Genomic DNA, 17,874 nt, shown 5'->3' with positions numbered 1-17,874 from the left:
ACAATCCTGCACCCACTTACCTGCCCTCCCCTCTGGGATTGGATGGAAGACTGATGGGTGTACATGCAGCTGAGGCTCAGGTGTTAAAATCTCCAGAGGGCTGGATGGTGTCATGTCCGCAGGACTCCCATCCGGAGTTTTTAATAAAGAAAAATGCTCTTCCTGTGAGCAGATGCCAATTTTATGTGCCAGGTTACAGGGATAGGGTGGAGCAGTTTGGGTAAGATGCTCTTGTTGGAGAGGTGGTGCAGAGTCGATGGACTGAATGGCCTTCTTCTGCACTCTAGGGATTCTATGGAATTGTTCCATGTTCATCGGCCCTTATTCAGTATACCATCCAAGTATTTCTTTTACATGTCACCCTAGACAGTATGTGAACAAGGCTTAGGATTTCCCAACAGAAGTTGGGAAATCCTAAGCCTTGTTCAGTTTTGCTTCCGTCACCTTTGATCCACTAATCTTGCATTCATAACTCTTTGCATAGGCATGTTGGGAATCTGAAATGCAGAACCACTGTCAATTTGTTTATAAGCTGGCCTGCAATAGATAGTTCATGCTGATCTGGGATGCAGATATTAGGTGCCCAAAATGGCAAGGTTTTGTATTTCCCTGTCCTAATGTCCTTCACTTTGATGAGTGTAAGTGAATTTAATTCTTGCTATAAGGTATATTTATCATTCTACCTTCCTAAGAGGAAGGCCACATCGATTGGGTGAATGGTCTCTCTCTGCAGGAAGATTCTATAATCCTATCACTTTGCTTTCCTCAATGGGGTGTGCCCAACTCCATATTTGTCCCCTCCTTATCATCATTCCCCCCACCCTGCTCCTAGCATACACATACTTTTCAAATGGGTAAGATTACACGTTTTTCATATTTTCTCATCTGTTTGACATTCATGATATTACACTCAAGAGTTTATAAATGGGGCTAAATACAGTGCTGATTTTTAGGAGACTTACAGATCTGCACCGAGACACAGATTCCCACATAATGAATACCAATGAAAATAACTTAAGTGCTTTTTTTTTGTGATTGGGTAACCAAACCTGCATTACTGAGGGAGGGACACCGCTTTAGCAATGTTTCTATTTCAACAACAGGTGGCAGCACTCTGTGACATTTCATTAACACTGACTCAGCAGCAACTAGCCTCTTAACATCCTGATTACATTACATAGTATATACAGCACTTAAATATGTCAATCTCTGTTACTTCTCATCTGAAAATTGAAAGTCAATCTTTGGGGTGGTGACTTGAATTTTTATACTTTAAGCTTGTCATCGCTATAAGAAGGATGTGGAAGCATTGGAGAGAGTGTAGAGGAGATTTACCAGGATGTAGCCTGGTTTGGAGGGTAGGTCTTATGAGGAAAGGTTGAGGGAGCTGGGGCTTTTCTCTTTAGAGCAGAGGAGGATGAGAGGCAACTTAATAGAGGTTTATAAGATGATGAGAGGGAATCAATAGAGTGGACGTTCAGAGACTATTTCCTCAGGTGGATGTAGCTGTTACTAGGGGGCATAACTATAAGGTTCATGGTGGGAGATATAGGAGGGATGTCCGAGGTAGGTTTTTACTTAGAGAGTGGTTGGGGTGTGGAATGGACTGCCTGCTGTGATAGTGGGGTCAGACACTTTAGGAACTTTCAAGCGGTTATTGGATAGGCACATGGAGCACACCAGAATGATAAGGAGTGGGATAGCTTGATCTTGGTTACGGACAAAGCTTGGCACAACATTGAGGGCCGAAGGGCCTGTACTGTTCTATGTTCTAATTGAGTGCTGCAAATGGCGACAATACCCAAACTAATGGTAGGTGGTGCTACTTTTAGTTAAACATACCAATATGCAACATTTTGGTTAAAACAAATGCTATAGTTTAATTCAGTATCACTCCTGACAGTGCAATTAAGCGGACACAGGAGCAGAGACAGAGGCAGGTCAATCACCATTAAAGTGCAAACTTAAGCACCATCATGTTTACTAATGGTCCATTAATGCACAGGCCATGAGATTGTTTCTGAAAGCACCATTTTGAAGAAGCTCAATGTGATTCTATGCTAACAGCCTGTTTTATCTGCTTGTGTACACGGTAATTCATGGCCCCTGAGCCCAAGTTTGGAGTTGTTCCAAACAACTGCTGACTTGCAATTTTCATTCCACTTAAGATTGCAGCATCTGGGGTCATTTCTGGTGATTCCATGTGCGGCAAGTTGACACAGTCGATAGCACCGCTGACTCTCAGTGCCAGGGTCCTGGCTCAAATTCTGGCCTGGGTCACTGTCTGTGTGGAATTTGTATATTCTTCCCGTGTCTGCTTTTATTTCCTTCGGGTGCCTCTGATTTCCTTCCACAGTCCAAAGATGTGCAGGTTAGGTGTGTTAGTTAAATTGCCCCTTAGTGTCAGGGGAGCTAGCTAGGGTAAATGCATGGGGATAGGGCGTGGGTGGGATTGTGGTGGTGCAGATTCAATGGGCTGAATGGCCTCCTTTTGCACTGTAGGATTCAATGATTCTAAACTATAGCAGCTACAGTCCAACAGCATGGTTGGACTATATGCAACGGAGCTGAATAATCATTAATGATTATTCTTTCACTTTGCTCTTATCATAGTTGTTTCCAATGGAGTTCTATTGCATCTGATTTTCTCTTCATCTGTCCTGCGCACAACTGGGCCGTGCTACTTGGTCCAGGTGACCATGCTCTATGTTTCATCTGAGAGTAAATGCTAGAAGATTATCTGACCATAGCTAATCCTTGCCTGAAGGAAAGACACTCTTTCCACAAGGATGCTAATGCTTGTTCTTTCATTCATCTAATGGTGTTGAAGCCAAAGTTGGTTACCCTAATGCTCAAACCAAGGGTTAGTCCTGAGACTTTCTTGATCTGTCAATCTCAGTTGTACGTGTGGCAGGTCACTGAGCCATCGAGGTGTGAAAAATACATGCAGACTAGGTTTAGTACTGCTATAGATTTTGCAGATATTGAATAATTATGTGGATCACACCTTGAACAATCTTGTTTAAACTCATTTCCTGGTTAGTACAAACAATAATTTATATATGGCATCAAAGCTTTTCTCTTGGTAACATGTTGCATAATCAAAGTGATGAATCCTACAATTAAGTAGATATCATACAAGGCCTACTGATATATATGCTAAAATGGATGTGAGAATTTCTGTGCTCATTTGAACAAAAAAAACTTGATATTACAATGTTTTTTGGCTTAATGGACACTATTTGGTCCCTGAAGTTTCTCAGAGATTCAGCCTCTCTCCTGTTGTAACTTAGGAGAACATTCATGGCGACACAATGTAAATGACTACCTGCACCAGTTCCAACAATTTCTACTGTTCTTCCACTGGAGTTATGGAAGGAGACAAGCAAAGTCCATGCAGAACATCAGGCAACTTGGTGGATTTCTTTTCACTGAGAATCCTTGTGAAGAATCAAAGTGTTGATCAAGTTCTGATCCCCCCAAGGTTCTATTGTAGCCAAGAAACGCATCCAGTCCAAGACCCAAAAACAATGAACTGAGACCCTAATGGATTGCTTTTTTCACAATGCTTCAGAGTAAAATTATAATGACTGTCACTTTGCAACTGCTTACCCTTCCTGTAACTGCTCATTGGCCGATTCTTCAGCAACCAAAATCTCATATTCTTCAGCTGCATACTTGTCCCAGTCGGAAGGCTCTGGACCTTCACTGTCGATATCCTACAATACATAAAAAAACGATGGTTGGCAAGAATGTAGTGACTTCATTCTTCATTTTTAATATATATTTAATATTGATTCCTTATCCAAACCTGCAAGGTCAAAAATTCACACGTCAAATAGCCCTTAAATTACTGAAGTTTTAATCCCACTCAAAATTTCAGATAATTCATCTTGGAAACTTTCAATTAGATAAAAGCATGAACACTTCAATCAACAAGATAAAGCTATTTGCTGAAATTTTCCAGCCCTTTATAATGTTGGGATCTTTGGTCCTGCCACTGTGAAGAGAGACTTCAATGGCTTGGTGACCACACTCAGAAATTCTGGCCAGCATTGAATACATAAGGGTAGAAGCTTTACCTGGGTGGTGTTGGATTGGTTGCTTGTTACAACCTCTGCCCAATATTCAGTTCCAGTAATGTCAACGGGTCTGAATATTGGTCATGGCATTTAACAGGTCACTACTAAGCGCATTGAATTTAAACTCCTTTGAGTGAAAGATAGTTCTGAATGTGTAACATTCGTGTCTTTATTAGGGTAGTCCTCTTTTTTCTCTGGTTGACAAGTACTTGAAAGCTCCATTGGCTTTATTAGAAGAACCTTGCTCAGCAGAAAAGGATCTGATCCAGTTGCAGCAAATAGTAAATGAAAATACTGACCAATTTTAGACGAACAAAATCAATCTATGGTTAAAAACATAGAGAATGTTTGGTGTAATGTTGGATGATGTTTCATTTGCATCCTTTATTTTTATCCTTTCAATTTCCTAGCTAATTCCAGGGTGTGGTTCCAAAGGTAAATACCGCCCCCCTCCAGCTGGACATATAATATTTTATAATAAGATGCTTGACATAGCATTCTATTTTGGAACTGACAGACCCCACCACATCAGTTTGACACATTCAGGTCAGAGGAAGCCCTGACACTTAGACCCATTAACTCTGCTTTGAACTTAAAGTGATTGTTTCAGCTCCTGAGCTGTTAAATGACATTAGTTGTCTGCTCCATCTTGCATTACCTTTTGTACAGCAAATGGATCCCTCTGCTCGTGGTCCAGGTACTTCTCTAAGTTGAAGCAGGTGTCATAGAAAATATGAGCCATTCTACATCTCTTTAGATCCCGCATGGTTATTTTACCTGGAATGAAGAACAGTAATAAAAATAGATGATGAAGGCTAGAACTAAAATTATAAATTTCATTTCACTGGCAAATTGTCACTGTCCCAACTTGGTCCTGTCTATTTTAACCTGTTGTTCAAAAATTTGTCAACAAATCAGGTTCTCTGAAAAAAATGAATTTGCTGTGTGTGTATTTGGGTGTGATAGTGGGAGGATTCAGCAGAAGATTGTCCTTTTTCATTTGTAAACTTTGACAAAAGATGTCAGTACGCTATTGAACTAAGGTAGATATCACAGCCGAGCTTGATCTTGGCCTCATCCAATGTCCATATATACACCTCCAACATTGCTGATCTTTGGATGGTGATCAGGAGTAGGGGCTATGTTGATTTTTCATGTAAAGCACAACATCAGCTGACTCAATGTCTCTGCTTCCCTCACTGGCTCAAAGCTAACTTCTTGGAGCATTCCAATTTTCTCATGTTGAACCCTAACATTGTCATTGAACCTACTGACAAGCAGGAATTTTTTAGTAGACTCATTTGGTGAGATTCTTCCACCTCCCAGCTGTATGTTTCCTGCTGGTGGGAAGTGACGCATTGTTTTCTAGTAGTGGAATTCTCTTTACCTCCACTATCAATGAGAACTCCCACTGACATCACACTGGTGACCCGCAGGCGGGGATGCGCTGTCGGTGGGACTGGAGAATCCCAATGGCTGGAGAATTCTGGCCGTTGTTTCAGCTGTTTTCTGCTCTTATTCTGAACTAAATAACTTAATTAACTTTGCTTCCAATTTCCGCCTTCTCATGGTTAACTTCCCTTCCTCAGCTTCTCGGTCTAAATTTCTGGCAATAGACTATTGAACAATATTCACTGTAAACCCATTGAATCCCACAGTTGCCTTGACTCCACTTCCTTTTACCCTTCTTCCTTCAAGAACTCTATTCCATTGTCCCAATTTCTCCTTCTCTGTTGCATCTGTTTTGAAGATGCCATCTTAACATAAGAACATAAGAAATAGGAGCAGGAGTAGGCCATCTAGCCCCTCGAGCCTGCCCCGCCATTCAATAAGATCATGGCTGATCTGTCGTGGATCATTTCCACATTCCCGCCCTCTCCCCATAACCCTTAATCCCCTTGCCTATCAAAAACCTATCAACCCGCGTCTTAAAAATATTGAGCGAGGCAGCCTCCACCACTTCAATGGGCAGAGAATTCCAGAGATTCACCACCCTTTGAGTGAAGAAGTTCCTCCTCAACTCCGTTCTAAACCGCCCCCTCCTTTATCCTGAGGCTATGCCCTCTCGTCCTACTGTCCTTTCTGAGCAGGAAGAGCCTCTCCACCTCTATCCTATCCATCCCATTCAACATCTTATACGTCTCAATGAGATCTCCCCTCATTCTTCTAAACTCTAACGAGTACAAGCCTAGTTTATTCAGCCTCTCCTCATAGTTCTTCCACACCAGAATTTCTCATGCATCTTCCTCTTTCCTCAGCTGAAAGCTCCCTGCCACTGTGGTTGACAGGGCCCTCAATGTGTCCATTCCAGCACTTATGCATTCATCCTTTGCCCTCTCTCCAAGATTCCCTTGTCCTCATATTTCAACCCAGCAGCTTCCATATTCTAAAGGTTATCCTCTGTTATTTCTACCACCAAACACATTATCATCCCCTCCCAATGTGCTGAAGGAAATGATCCCTCCATAGCAGGTTGGTCCACTCCTAAATTACTACCCATTCCCATGGCACCTTACAGCGCAAACACAAGAAATACAACATCTGCCTCTCTTGCTTCACCACTCCCCAAATCCAGGGCCCAAACTCCTACCAAATGAAACAGTGACTTCTTTCAGTTTAGCATCCTGTATTGGCTCCTCATAATCTGGTCTCCTTTACACTGGAGAGACCAAATTCAGATTGAGTGACACTTTGCTGAACATATCTGTTCAGTTTGCAAACATAAACCTGAGCTTCTGACTGCCTACCAGTTTAGTTCTCCACTCCGCTCATATCCTGTCCTCAGATCTTTCACCGTTTCAATGAAACTCAACATAAACTTGAAGAACAGCATCTCAAGTTTCAATTAGGCAATTTCCAGGTCTGGACTCAACACTCATTTTAACAATTTCAGATCATAACCACAGACCAGACCCATAATTTTGCAAGCAGTTTTTGCTACTGATTCTGTTGTGAATGGGGTTCTAAAAAGTGTGATCAATGATACATTTGCAGTCTGTGCTAAAGACAATTTCTTCCTTATTTTCACACCATCCATTGATAGGTTATATTAATGGAATAACCCAAATGGTTGTAGCTTCAAATCCCATTGAAGTAATTTGTGAAAATTAATTCAATAAATCTATTAATTAAAAAGATTTACTGTCAGAATTCAACTGAATCACAAATATCCTTGAGAGAAAGGAAATTGTGATTCAGTCTGGTGTAAATGTGACCCTAATCCAGACTATGCCTATGCCAGTATTGTCCACATCTCGAATACAAACAAAAAAGTAATTAATCTTCCCTCCATCTCTCTGTAAATTGTTGACTCATGAGATTTACTCGCACAAGTGCTGACCATCTTTCTTTGCCTCAAAGAAGCAGTATTGCAGGTGGCACGATAGCACAGTGGTTAGCAATGCTGCTTGACAATGCCAGGGACCTGGGTTTGATTCCTGGCTTGAGTCACTGTCTGTGTGGAATTTGGGTGTTCTCCCTGTGTCTGCATGGGTTTCCTCCGGGTGCTCCGGTTTCTTCCCACAGTCTGAAAGACATACTGATTAGGTACATTGACCCGAACAGGCTCCATGCTGTGGCGACTAGGGGAATTTCACAGTAACTTCATTGCAGTGTTAATGACTTGTGACTAATAAATAAACTTTTACTTTACGTTTTAAACAGCAAGTGCTAACCCTGGAGGAGGTGGGGAAATTAAGACAAATGGTTCCACATGCATGAGGTATTGAATCTTCACAGCATATGTTTTCTGGTTATCAATGACCTGTTGTTAAAACATTGCTTTGAGAGCAGGCTCATTATCCCAGGAGCTGAATGCTCTTGACAGCTTGAAAGAGTAATATAGGCTTTGTAAAAATAAAAAGCAAATCAGTACCATATTTATCTGCTATAAGATAATCTGACGCCCCCTCCAACAAGCTAACGTTTAGGTTGTTTAATAATAGAAACTGAGCCCAAAAATCAATATGAGAGATAATATCTTCAAATGCTTGACATATTTTTAGCAAATTCTAATCTCTGTTATTTTAGCAAAGGCAGTATCTGTTTATTTTTAAATAGCAGAGAGAGAGGTGTGATAAGAGGGTGCTATATTCTAAAATAGCAGAGAGGAGTGTGATACAAGGGTGCCAAATTTTAAAATAGCAGCCAGTAAGGAATGTGATGCAGGGTGCTAATTGTTCACAGCCATTTCCAGGTTAGTTCTGCCTATTCTCATAAGAGATGATTCTGATTTCCTGCATTACAAGTGTAGGCAGATATCAATAGAGGGCACATCTTCAAAATTGTGTACCCACAATCCATGATTTTTGACCATTAGCTTCCTTGCTCTCTTGCTGTACGAACTGGATTGGGGAGCCACTGCTGGATTGTGTTACTATATTTATTTACCTTCACATTCTGGCTTCACTAAATCCAGCAGCTGACAGAGGAGGTCATGGAATGGCAATGGCTCAATGCCCATTCCCTCCATGCGTTCACATTGTTCTTCATAGAAGTACTCTAGCTCGTACATAGAGACGACACCATCCCCATCAATGTCCATGGCCCGAAACCAGTACTCCATGCTGAAAAAAAGACCAAATGCTTATTACTTTACAATTACTATCCACAAAATACATGAAAAAGGATAAATTACTGGCAATTAACAAAAAATATCTTTGCCTTTATGTGAATCACAGTCACATTCAAAGCAAGGAAAGCAGGTTGCATTGATGACAAGTCAAGCTGGTTTAATCTTTGGTAAACCTTAATTTTCTTTGGCCACCACCTCTCACAAAATCACTGAAACTGCTTTTGTCTATTTTGTACTAGTCTGTAGTTTTTTAGAAAATGAATAACTAGATGTAAGGCTAAGATGCCCATGACCCCTGGGTGACCTAGAATAACATTATAAATCACCCCATTTCATTTCCTGTTAACAAAGGGCACTTATAGTGCAATCCTCATTTATTACTTGACAGAATCTTTTAAAGCAACCTGAGTCTTATTTTTAAAAAGCCAGAAATCACCTATGTTCACAGGCTGGTAGGTAAATTATTAAAAGGCACTGCACTTTACCGATATAATCTCGTGTATAAAGCTTTCAAAATTAAAAACAGAATCATAAATGGCTTGTCACTGCAGAACAAGAACCTTGAATTCTGCCAAAAAGATTCCTACTGCAGCAATTAATTCTTACCTCCAATAACAGGGAGTGTGTCATAGGATCGTTATGATGCACATCATTTCTATTGAAGTAATCGCCTAATGTCCTCATGCACTGCCAGGCAGTGCATTCCAGACCCTAACCACTCGGTGTATGAATTTTGTTTCTCACATTGCATTTGTTTCTTTAGAAAATCATTTTAAATCATACAAATCATAAGAACTTGGAGCAGGAGTAGGCAATTTAGCTCCTCGAGCCAGCACTGCTATTTAATATGATCATGGCTGATCTCATCTCAGCTTCATCTCCGCTTTCCTGCCTGTTCAGCATAGCCCTCATACCTTTACTAATTAAAAATCCGTCCACCTTTTCCTTAAATTTACTCAATGTCTTGACATCCACTACATTCTAGGGTAGTGAATTCCACAGGCCTATGGCCCTTTGAGTAAAGTAATTTCTCCTTATCTCTGTTTAAAATCTGCCACCCCTTTCCTAAACGATGGCTTCTTGTTCCAGATTTCCATACAAAAGGGATCATCTGCTCCACGTCTACTTTGTCAATCCCTTTTATCATCTTGTACACCTCAATCAGATTTCCTTTCATTCCTCTAAACTCCAAGGAGTATAGGCCTAAACTGCCCAATCTCTGTTCGTAAGACAAACCCATCATCTCAAGCACCAATCTAGTGAACCTCCTCTAAACTGCCTCTAATGCAACTACATCCCTCCTCAAAACTGGGGGCTAAAACTGTACACAATATTCTAAGTGTGCTCTCACTTATGCTTTGTACAGTTGCAGCAACACTTCACTACTTTTATATTCTATTCCTTGAGCAATAAATGACAAGATTCCATTTGCCTTCCTTGTTACCTGCTGTACCTGCATACTAGCTCTCAGTGATTCATGCATGAGGACACCCAGATCCTTCTGCACTGAAGTTTCTCTCCATTTAATTTGCCTTTGTATTTTTCCTATCAAAATAGATAATTTATCAAATTAACTTCCTTGGAATATGGAATTTTGGAATACTGTAGTCAATGGATCCACTATTTCCTGCACCACATCCTTTAAGACCCTAGGATGTAGGCCATCAAGGTCTTGGAGGCTTGCTTATCTTCAATCCCAATAGCTGGCTCGGTACTTTTTCTGTAGTGTTGATAGTTCTAAGTTTCTCCCTTTCTATAACCTCTGCATTTTCTGTAACGTTGGGATGGTGCTTGTGTCTTCCGCCATGAAAACTGAGGCAAAATATTGATTTAGTGTCTCAGCCATTTATTCTTTCCCACTATTAACTTGGAAGTCTCATCTCTCGCACCTGCCTTTTGTCTACCTCCTTTTTTAAATAGTGACGTCACATTTGCTGTTTTGCAATATGCCGGAACTGCCCCAGAGTCCAGCAAATTTTGGTAAATTATCATGAGTGCATTTGCTATTTCCCCCGCCATCTATTTTAGTACCCTGGGATGCATTCCATCAGGGCCAGGAGACTTGTCTACCTTTAGCCCCATTAACTTACTCAACACTACTTCTTTAGTGATAATAATCGTTCCTAGGTCCTCCCCTGCCATAGCCTTCTTATCGTCAATTTTTGACACATTATTTGTGTCTTCCACTGTGAAGACCAACACAAAATACCTGTTCAATGCCTTGACTATTTCCTTATTTCCCATTATTAAATCCCCCTTCTCATCCTCTAAAGGACCAATATTTATCTCAGCAACTCTTTTTTGTTTTATATATTTGTAGAAACTTTTGCCAACTGTTTGTATAATTTTGTTTTGATAGTTGGACTGGACCCTTCAATCTATTGATGACAAACACTGCTATACCTGCTACCCTGATGAAATTTTCTCCTACATAGGCCATTAATCAGGCACTTAAGGGGAGACTTCAATGAAAGTGTTTCAGTGTACATTTTCCCGATAGTTAAACCTTCCCTTCTCACTTTTCTCCTTGTTCTCGCTCTCTACCAGCTTCCTACCTCCCAGACGCCCCAACTTGGAAAATTCCAATCAGCAGCTAACTGCATTTCTTTGGTTGATAGTGGGAAAAATTGTGGCCCTACGATTGTAGTGGTTTTTCTCTGCATTGCCTCGGATTGAATGTTTCTCCACTGTGTTGGTGATAGTACTCAAGCTGCATTTTGACCATGGCACTGTACAGTTTTGGAGCGATATCTTCTGACTTGTCCTCAACTGAATTAACAGTATAATATGGCATGCTATGCATCTTCTTTACTGCTGCTTCCTAGGGATTTAAGATCTTAATGAATAAATCTGTTAAACCACTCAGATCTCTCAAATTGGGGAAATAGGGAAGGACAATTAAATCCTCGCCCATTTTGAGAAAGAATAAAGAAAGAGAGAATGGTACTCTTTGATGTTTCTGCTAATATTAAATTCCAATTTAATTCATATTTCACAAAGGATGGTGACTCACTGGTTTGCACACAAATTTCTCTTAATGAGTACTCAATTTTAGCACAGTGTTGGGGAGATGCTGTATAGAAAGGGAAAACTGACAAAAGAGCCAAGCAGTGGGGCATTACAACAGGATCCAGCTACATACAGCTCACCTGTCCTCTCACCTGGTGTAAGGTGAAGACAGATCTAGAAGAAGGAAGAGTGGGTTTTGCAGGGTTGCAGCTGTTTAGTGTTGACAGGGGTATTTAGATTATGCTGGGGAATAGGGGGTTCATGGGCTATGTATTGAGGAAGTGGAACTACCATTCATAATCTCATTAGAAAAATTACCTGGTGGGATTCTTCTTATCTTCTTCGGAAAGCAAAAACCAGACAAAATCAGCATAGCTCATCCGACCTTCTTTCTGCACACAGTTGCCCCTGAAAATGGAAGTTTTGCATTTACCAGATCAGAGCAGAAAGTGTTTTCCAAATTCTTTTACAAATTACACATGCCAGATGGGCTGAACGAATGTTCTCCAGTGCAAAGCCAATTGAAGGCCATGTTTCATCACTAGCCAGCAGCCTCGCATGCACTGTCCTAATGGTGGCTGTGGCCAGAGATGTATCACTGTCTTGTGTGAACATAGTGACTGCCAGACAAATTAGGCCTCCTTCTGTGTCATCAACATTTCTCATTTCTATTTGTAACTGGAGCAGTGACGAAGCCCACTACTGTAAGTGGGACACAATGGTATGATTTGATTTCCTTTGTCACTGTAACAATGATGTCAGGGTTGCACCTAGCACACAGAAACCCCCCTGCTCAACACGCACTGAGCCTTTATTTCTTAAAGCCCTCACGTAAAGTGATGAAATTGCATTATGTGAGGTTAGAGTATATATTCTAAATGTATTTGTGTGGAAATTCTTTTTCTATTATTTTAAATGCGTTAATGCCTCTGTTGAAATAAGCGCATAAGAAATAGGAGCATAAGTAGGCCATTCAGACCCCCAGTCATGCCATTCTACACGATGACTGAGCTATTACCAGAGTTTCACCTTCCTCATTATACCCACATCCCTTAATTCCTGTTGGATCCAAACAAAAACTATCAATCTCAGTCTCGAATATGTTTAACGATAGGACAACTCTGTGGGGTCGAGAATTCCAAAAATTTACAACCTTTTGAGTGAAGAAATTTCATTCCATCTCTGTCCTAAAAGATCAACCACTTATTTTGAGACTGACCTCCTAGTTCTAGAAGCTCCGCCGGGGAAGCTTCCTCTCTGCATTTATTCTATCATACCCTTTATGAGTTTATATCCATTAATGAGAATGACTTCTCATTCTTCTAAATTTCAGGGAATATAGTACCAGTCTACCTCAATCTCTCTCATCGGACAAACCCCTCATCTGAGAATTCAGTCCGGTGAACTTTTGTTGCAATGTCTCAAGAGGTTATTGCAGAAGGTCGAGGGACATGGAGTTGGGGGTAGGGTGTTAGCGTGGATAGAGGATTGGTTGTCAAATAGGAGGCAGAGAGTGGGGGTCAACGGGTGCTATTCGGATTGGCGGATGGTGACTAGTGGAGTGCCCCAGGGGTCGGTGCTGGGGCCTCAGCTTTGTACCATTTATATAGATGATCTGGAGGAGGGAACCGAGTGTAGAGTGTCGAAATTTGCTGATGACACCAAGATTGGGGGAACGGCGAATTGTGCGGAGGGTGTGGAGAGTCTACAGAAGGATCTAGATAGGCTGGGCGAATGGGCCAGGAAATGGCAAATGGAATTTAATGTTGGCAAGTGTGAGGTGGTCCACTTTGGTAGGAAGAATGGTAGGAAGGACTATTACTTACGGGGCGAAAAACTGCAGCAGGCGACGGTGCAGAGGGACCTCGGGGTCCTTGTGCATGAGTCGCAAAAACCCAGCTTGCAGGTGCAGCAGGTGGTCAGGAAGGCAAATGGGATGCTGGCCTTCATAGCGAGGGGGATTGAATATAAAAGTAGGGAGGTCTTGCTGCAGCTGTATAGGGCATTGGTGAGGCCGCAGCTGGAGTACTGTGTGCAGTTTTGGGCGCCGCACCTGCGCAAAGATATTTTGGCCTTGGAGGGAGTGCAGAGGAGGTTTACTAGGCTGATACCAGAGTTGAGGGGGTTGAGCTATGAGGAGAGGCTGAATAAACTGGGCTTGTACTCGTTAGAGTTTAGAAGAATGAGGGGAGATCTCATTGAGACGTATAAGATGATGAATGGGATGGATAGGATAGAGGTGGAGAGACTCTTCCCACTCAAAAAAGAAGTAGGACTAGGGGGCACAGCCTCAAGATAAAAGGGGGGCGGTTTAGAACGGAGTTGAGGAGGAACTTCTTCACTCAAAGGGTGGTGAATCTCTGGAATTCTCTGCCCATTGAAGTGGTGGAGGCTGCCTCGCTAAATATTTTTAAGACGCGGGTTGATGGGTTTTTGATAAGAGAGGGGATTAAGGGTTATGGGGAGAAAGCGGGAAAGTGGAACTGAGCAGCGACAGATCAGCCATGATCTTATTGAATGGCGGGGCAGGCTCGAAGGGCTGGATGGCCTACTCCTGCTCCTATTTCTTATGTTCTTATGAGCATTCCCTTCCTTAGGTAAATAAAGTATTACTGTTTGCCTTCATAGAGAGAGAAGTTTCCTACAAGTATGTCAATCTTGGGTGAAATTTTCCCAAAAAATGGTGAAGTGTCACGTTATATTGAAACTGATGTGTTTCTCCCCAGAAAAACAGCCAGGTTTTTTCCCCAAATTTTTATCAAAGAAAAGGCGGGTGGGGGGGGGGTGTGTTTTCTGCTGTCATTCTTGAAAGCAAGGCCTAATGACACAGGCCAGGTGGCTTCACAGCATCCTTCCTAACGTGAAAATTAAGAGACAGGCCCGTTCATGCACCACCACCTCCCACTGTTCCCCCTTTCTCCCATCCCCCCACTTTGCCACCCCCTCCCATCTCACCCCCTCCCTCCTCTCCCACCAGCACCTGCAACCGACATTGGGACAATCAAGCCCCTCCAGCAATTATTGCCAGCAATCTCTCTCCCACCAAATCCAGTATCACCGGCAATCTCCCCAACCTCAATGCACCCCCCGCTCCCCCCCCTCTCCATCTGTTATCGCCAGCAGTCTTTAACCCCAACCCATTATCACCGGCAATCTTCCATTCATCATCACCTTATACCTGGCCCAGTTCCCTGGCAGTTTCAACCTGGCAGTACCAATTTGGTGCCAGCCATGTTCCTGATCACTTGGGGGATACACTGGCCTCTGCATCCCCAGTGTGGTCTTGCCGGCAGTAGTCTTTCCCACCGGTGTGATGTCATTCCAGCTGGCAGGGGGCGGGGGGAGGGGGGTGGTGATTGGGTGGATGGGGGAACATCTGACATTACTGGATGGTACGGAGTTAAATCCAAACAGATTGAAGGTAACGGTGGGCATGAACGATGACGTTGCCAGTGGGGGACAGAGAAGATCTCATTCTAGGATCTCTGGTGCAAATTGATCCTGGTGTAGGGGGGATTAGCAGGGTAAATGTGTGGGATTACAGGAGTAAGGTCTTTGTGGGATTGTGGTTAGTACAAACTTGATGGGCTGAATGGCATCCATACGTACTGTAAATCCCAGTATGGCCCTCTTGTGAGACTTTGTGGCCATAATGGATTTGCATCCAAAGGCCTGGAAAATCATGGCCTGTATCAGTACGTAATACCTAAAGTATTGTTTCATCCCTGACATGTCTAAATCAATTTTATAGGAAACACTTTCAGTTATAAAAAGTGAAAATGTTTGACGTACCTTGTGACTGCTCCAGAGAATATCCTTTCAATAATTCTATTTGAAATGGCTGTGGAAAAAAATATAAAGCAAAAGTAGAACACCTGATATACCAAACTTGACTCTGAAAGTGAAGATGGATATTAAATGCTGAGGGTGATTGCCCAGACTGAGGGATTGAAAAGCTTTGCATCACTTCTGCCATTGAACACTACCCTGTGGTTAGTTGGGCATTGGGAGTTGGAAGAGGAAGGCTACAAAATATTCACATCTGTATTACAAATCTTATCCAGATACAAGAAAGGGACCATGTGGGATCTAACACCCTCACCCATCACGTCGGGTTCTCCGGTGGCAGAGACGGCTTGCCATTGACTGCGGGCATGATCTTCCAGTCCCGCTGTAGTCAATGGCCAGTTCTGTTGCTTGTTGGCTGTGCTGCCATGGACCACATGGGAGGGGTCACCTTCGGCAGAACTGGAAAACCCTGGCCCATATACATTTGTGATGTAAACCCATCCATGATAGCAATCTGATAGGACATTATATAACAAGGTTTTATTTTTATCTTAGTGAGACACTCTTCAGTCCTTGTATCACATCGCATCGAACATTGTAGCGTAATAATTAAAAAGAATAATTAAAAAAAATTATTGGATAAAAGAAGAAAATTGATAGAAAGCTGCCGGAAAATCTGTCTAGTCTATTCAGGTAGCACCTGATAACAAAGAAGAAAGAAGAGAAGGCAAGAACGCTTGCAATATTTGGGCAAAATGTTCACAGTACAGCTCTGCTGAAAGACAAAATGAAATGAGTCCAAACTGTTAATCTTTATGTGGCAACATCAAGATTCAATGTGAGATTTATGTGAGACAGCCTATGAATCAGAACTGTAGGGGGTGATTCTCCCATCCTGACGTGCACATTTTTTGGCATGTTGGCATGGGAGAATCAGATGTTGGCCGCTTCGTGGGATTCGCGCATACATCGGGAACCTTTCCCATTGTTGGAGATCAGGCACAGTTGGGACTGGAAACTGATGGGAAGGGAGGTAAGTGATTTTAATCTTTTTAAAATGTATTTTAAATGTGATTATTAGACTTGGCACAGAATTTGCCAGGCCCGATAGCATCTCCCATCCACCAGGAGTATTTCACTCCGGCAGGGTTTATGGTGGCTCTCCACATTCAGGGCACTAGTAGGAATCCCTGCCGGAATGAAGGGGGGGGGGTGCAATCGGGGATCCTCAATGAGTCAGACAGCTGGGGGGTGGGTTTGTGCCCCCTACGCATGGGCATCCTGGCAGTGCCAGCCTGTGCCCCTGGCACTGCTGAAGGGGAAGCGCCCATGCCTGGGGGCACCTTGGCACTGCTGAGCAGGCATTGGGCAGAGTGCCAAGCGGGTGAGGAATATTGTGGGCAAGTCCTAGAGTATGATCGGTGGGGATGGCTGGGTCCCGCTGCCAGTCTGCAGATAGGAACGGTCAAGGCTGGAGGGAGGCCAGCGATCAGGGGGTGGATCGTCAGTGCTGGGTGCAAGGGGTTGGACATCGGGGCACTCCTGGACAGAAGGGTGGTTGGGGCTGGCCCACGGATGCTCGTCGGGGCCACCATCGGGCCAATGGTGAGGGCTGAAGTGGCAGCACTGAGGGGGCCCCGGGTTGGCCAGCAATTGGGAGACTGACAGATCGGGACACTGCGCATGTGCAGAATTCCAGAACTGTCAGCCTCCAGTGTGAATAGGCCCTCCCCCCCGCAGGTTTTTAATGACATTCATGATTGTGAATTCTGCAGTGCACAGAGTGGGGAGGTTCGAGTCTGAAGTTGAACTGAAACCACTGTCGGGATTTGGACCAGTTTTCTTGCCAGTTCAGCACTTTTGGGAGCATCGCCCCTGTAACTATAGATTGCTCGATTAACTGCTTCTTGTTAAAATTCAAATGCAATAAAACTGGGAATGAGAAATAATGGGAGGAATTCTCCCATTTTGGGGTGTCAGGCAGCTCTGATGGTGCTTGTCTCACTGACCAGAATGGTGCCAGCCTCTGCACTTGGAACCTCCCAAATTGTGCAAAGAAATCTCCCCTCCTGGTGGGTTGCAGCTGATTCATCTGCTCACCGTCAGCTAACTGGTTCAAAGGTCCTGGCAGTGGAGGGGCAGGGGAGGGTCAAGGGTAGGGTGAGGGCTCACACTGGCAGCCAGAGAGGCAGGAAGTGGATGAAGAAGATGAACAATGGAAGGCAGGAGGAAGATCAAGGGGAGCGAGGGGGGAGCAGGGAGCGGGGTCGGGGAGAAGGGAGCCGGATCCCAACCAACAAAGCTGCAAGAAAAGCTCACAACCCTGAGGGCCATTGTTTACAGGAATGGGCTGGAAGAAAACCCTAGATGCGGTGAGTAAAGCTTCAAATGGGGCTGATGGGGAAGGAAGGTGGTTGAATT

At 43.1% G+C, this 17,874-nt stretch overlaps 1 protein-coding gene across 3 annotated transcripts in view; it reads right to left on the bottom strand.

Annotated features, from left to right (window-relative positions):
* Positions 1-17,874, bottom strand: part of ppp2r3a (protein phosphatase 2, regulatory subunit B'', alpha) — a 349,273-nt gene that overhangs the window by 10,132 nt on the left and 321,267 nt on the right. For all 3 annotated transcript variants that reach the window (XM_080185443.1, XM_080185445.1, XM_080185446.1), the window contains 5 exons: positions 15,457-15,505; positions 11,983-12,072; positions 8,472-8,647; positions 4,741-4,859; positions 3,613-3,719 (listed from right to left, as the gene is read on the bottom strand). In XM_080185443.1, coding sequence (XP_080041569.1) covers positions 3,613-3,719; positions 4,741-4,859; positions 8,472-8,647; positions 11,983-12,072; positions 15,457-15,505 — 541 coding nt within the window. The remainder of the gene's footprint in view (positions 1-3,612; positions 3,720-4,740; positions 4,860-8,471; positions 8,648-11,982; positions 12,073-15,456; positions 15,506-17,874) is intronic.

This window comes from Carcharhinus amblyrhynchos, chromosome 3 (assembly GCF_965287045.1).
Source record: "Carcharhinus amblyrhynchos chromosome 3, sCarAmb.v2.hapA, whole genome shotgun sequence".
Lineage (NCBI taxonomy): Eukaryota > Metazoa > Chordata > Chondrichthyes > Carcharhiniformes > Carcharhinidae > Carcharhinus > Carcharhinus amblyrhynchos.
Note: the sequence above shows the minus strand (reverse complement) of the source record. Positions and strands in the feature narration are given on the sequence as shown.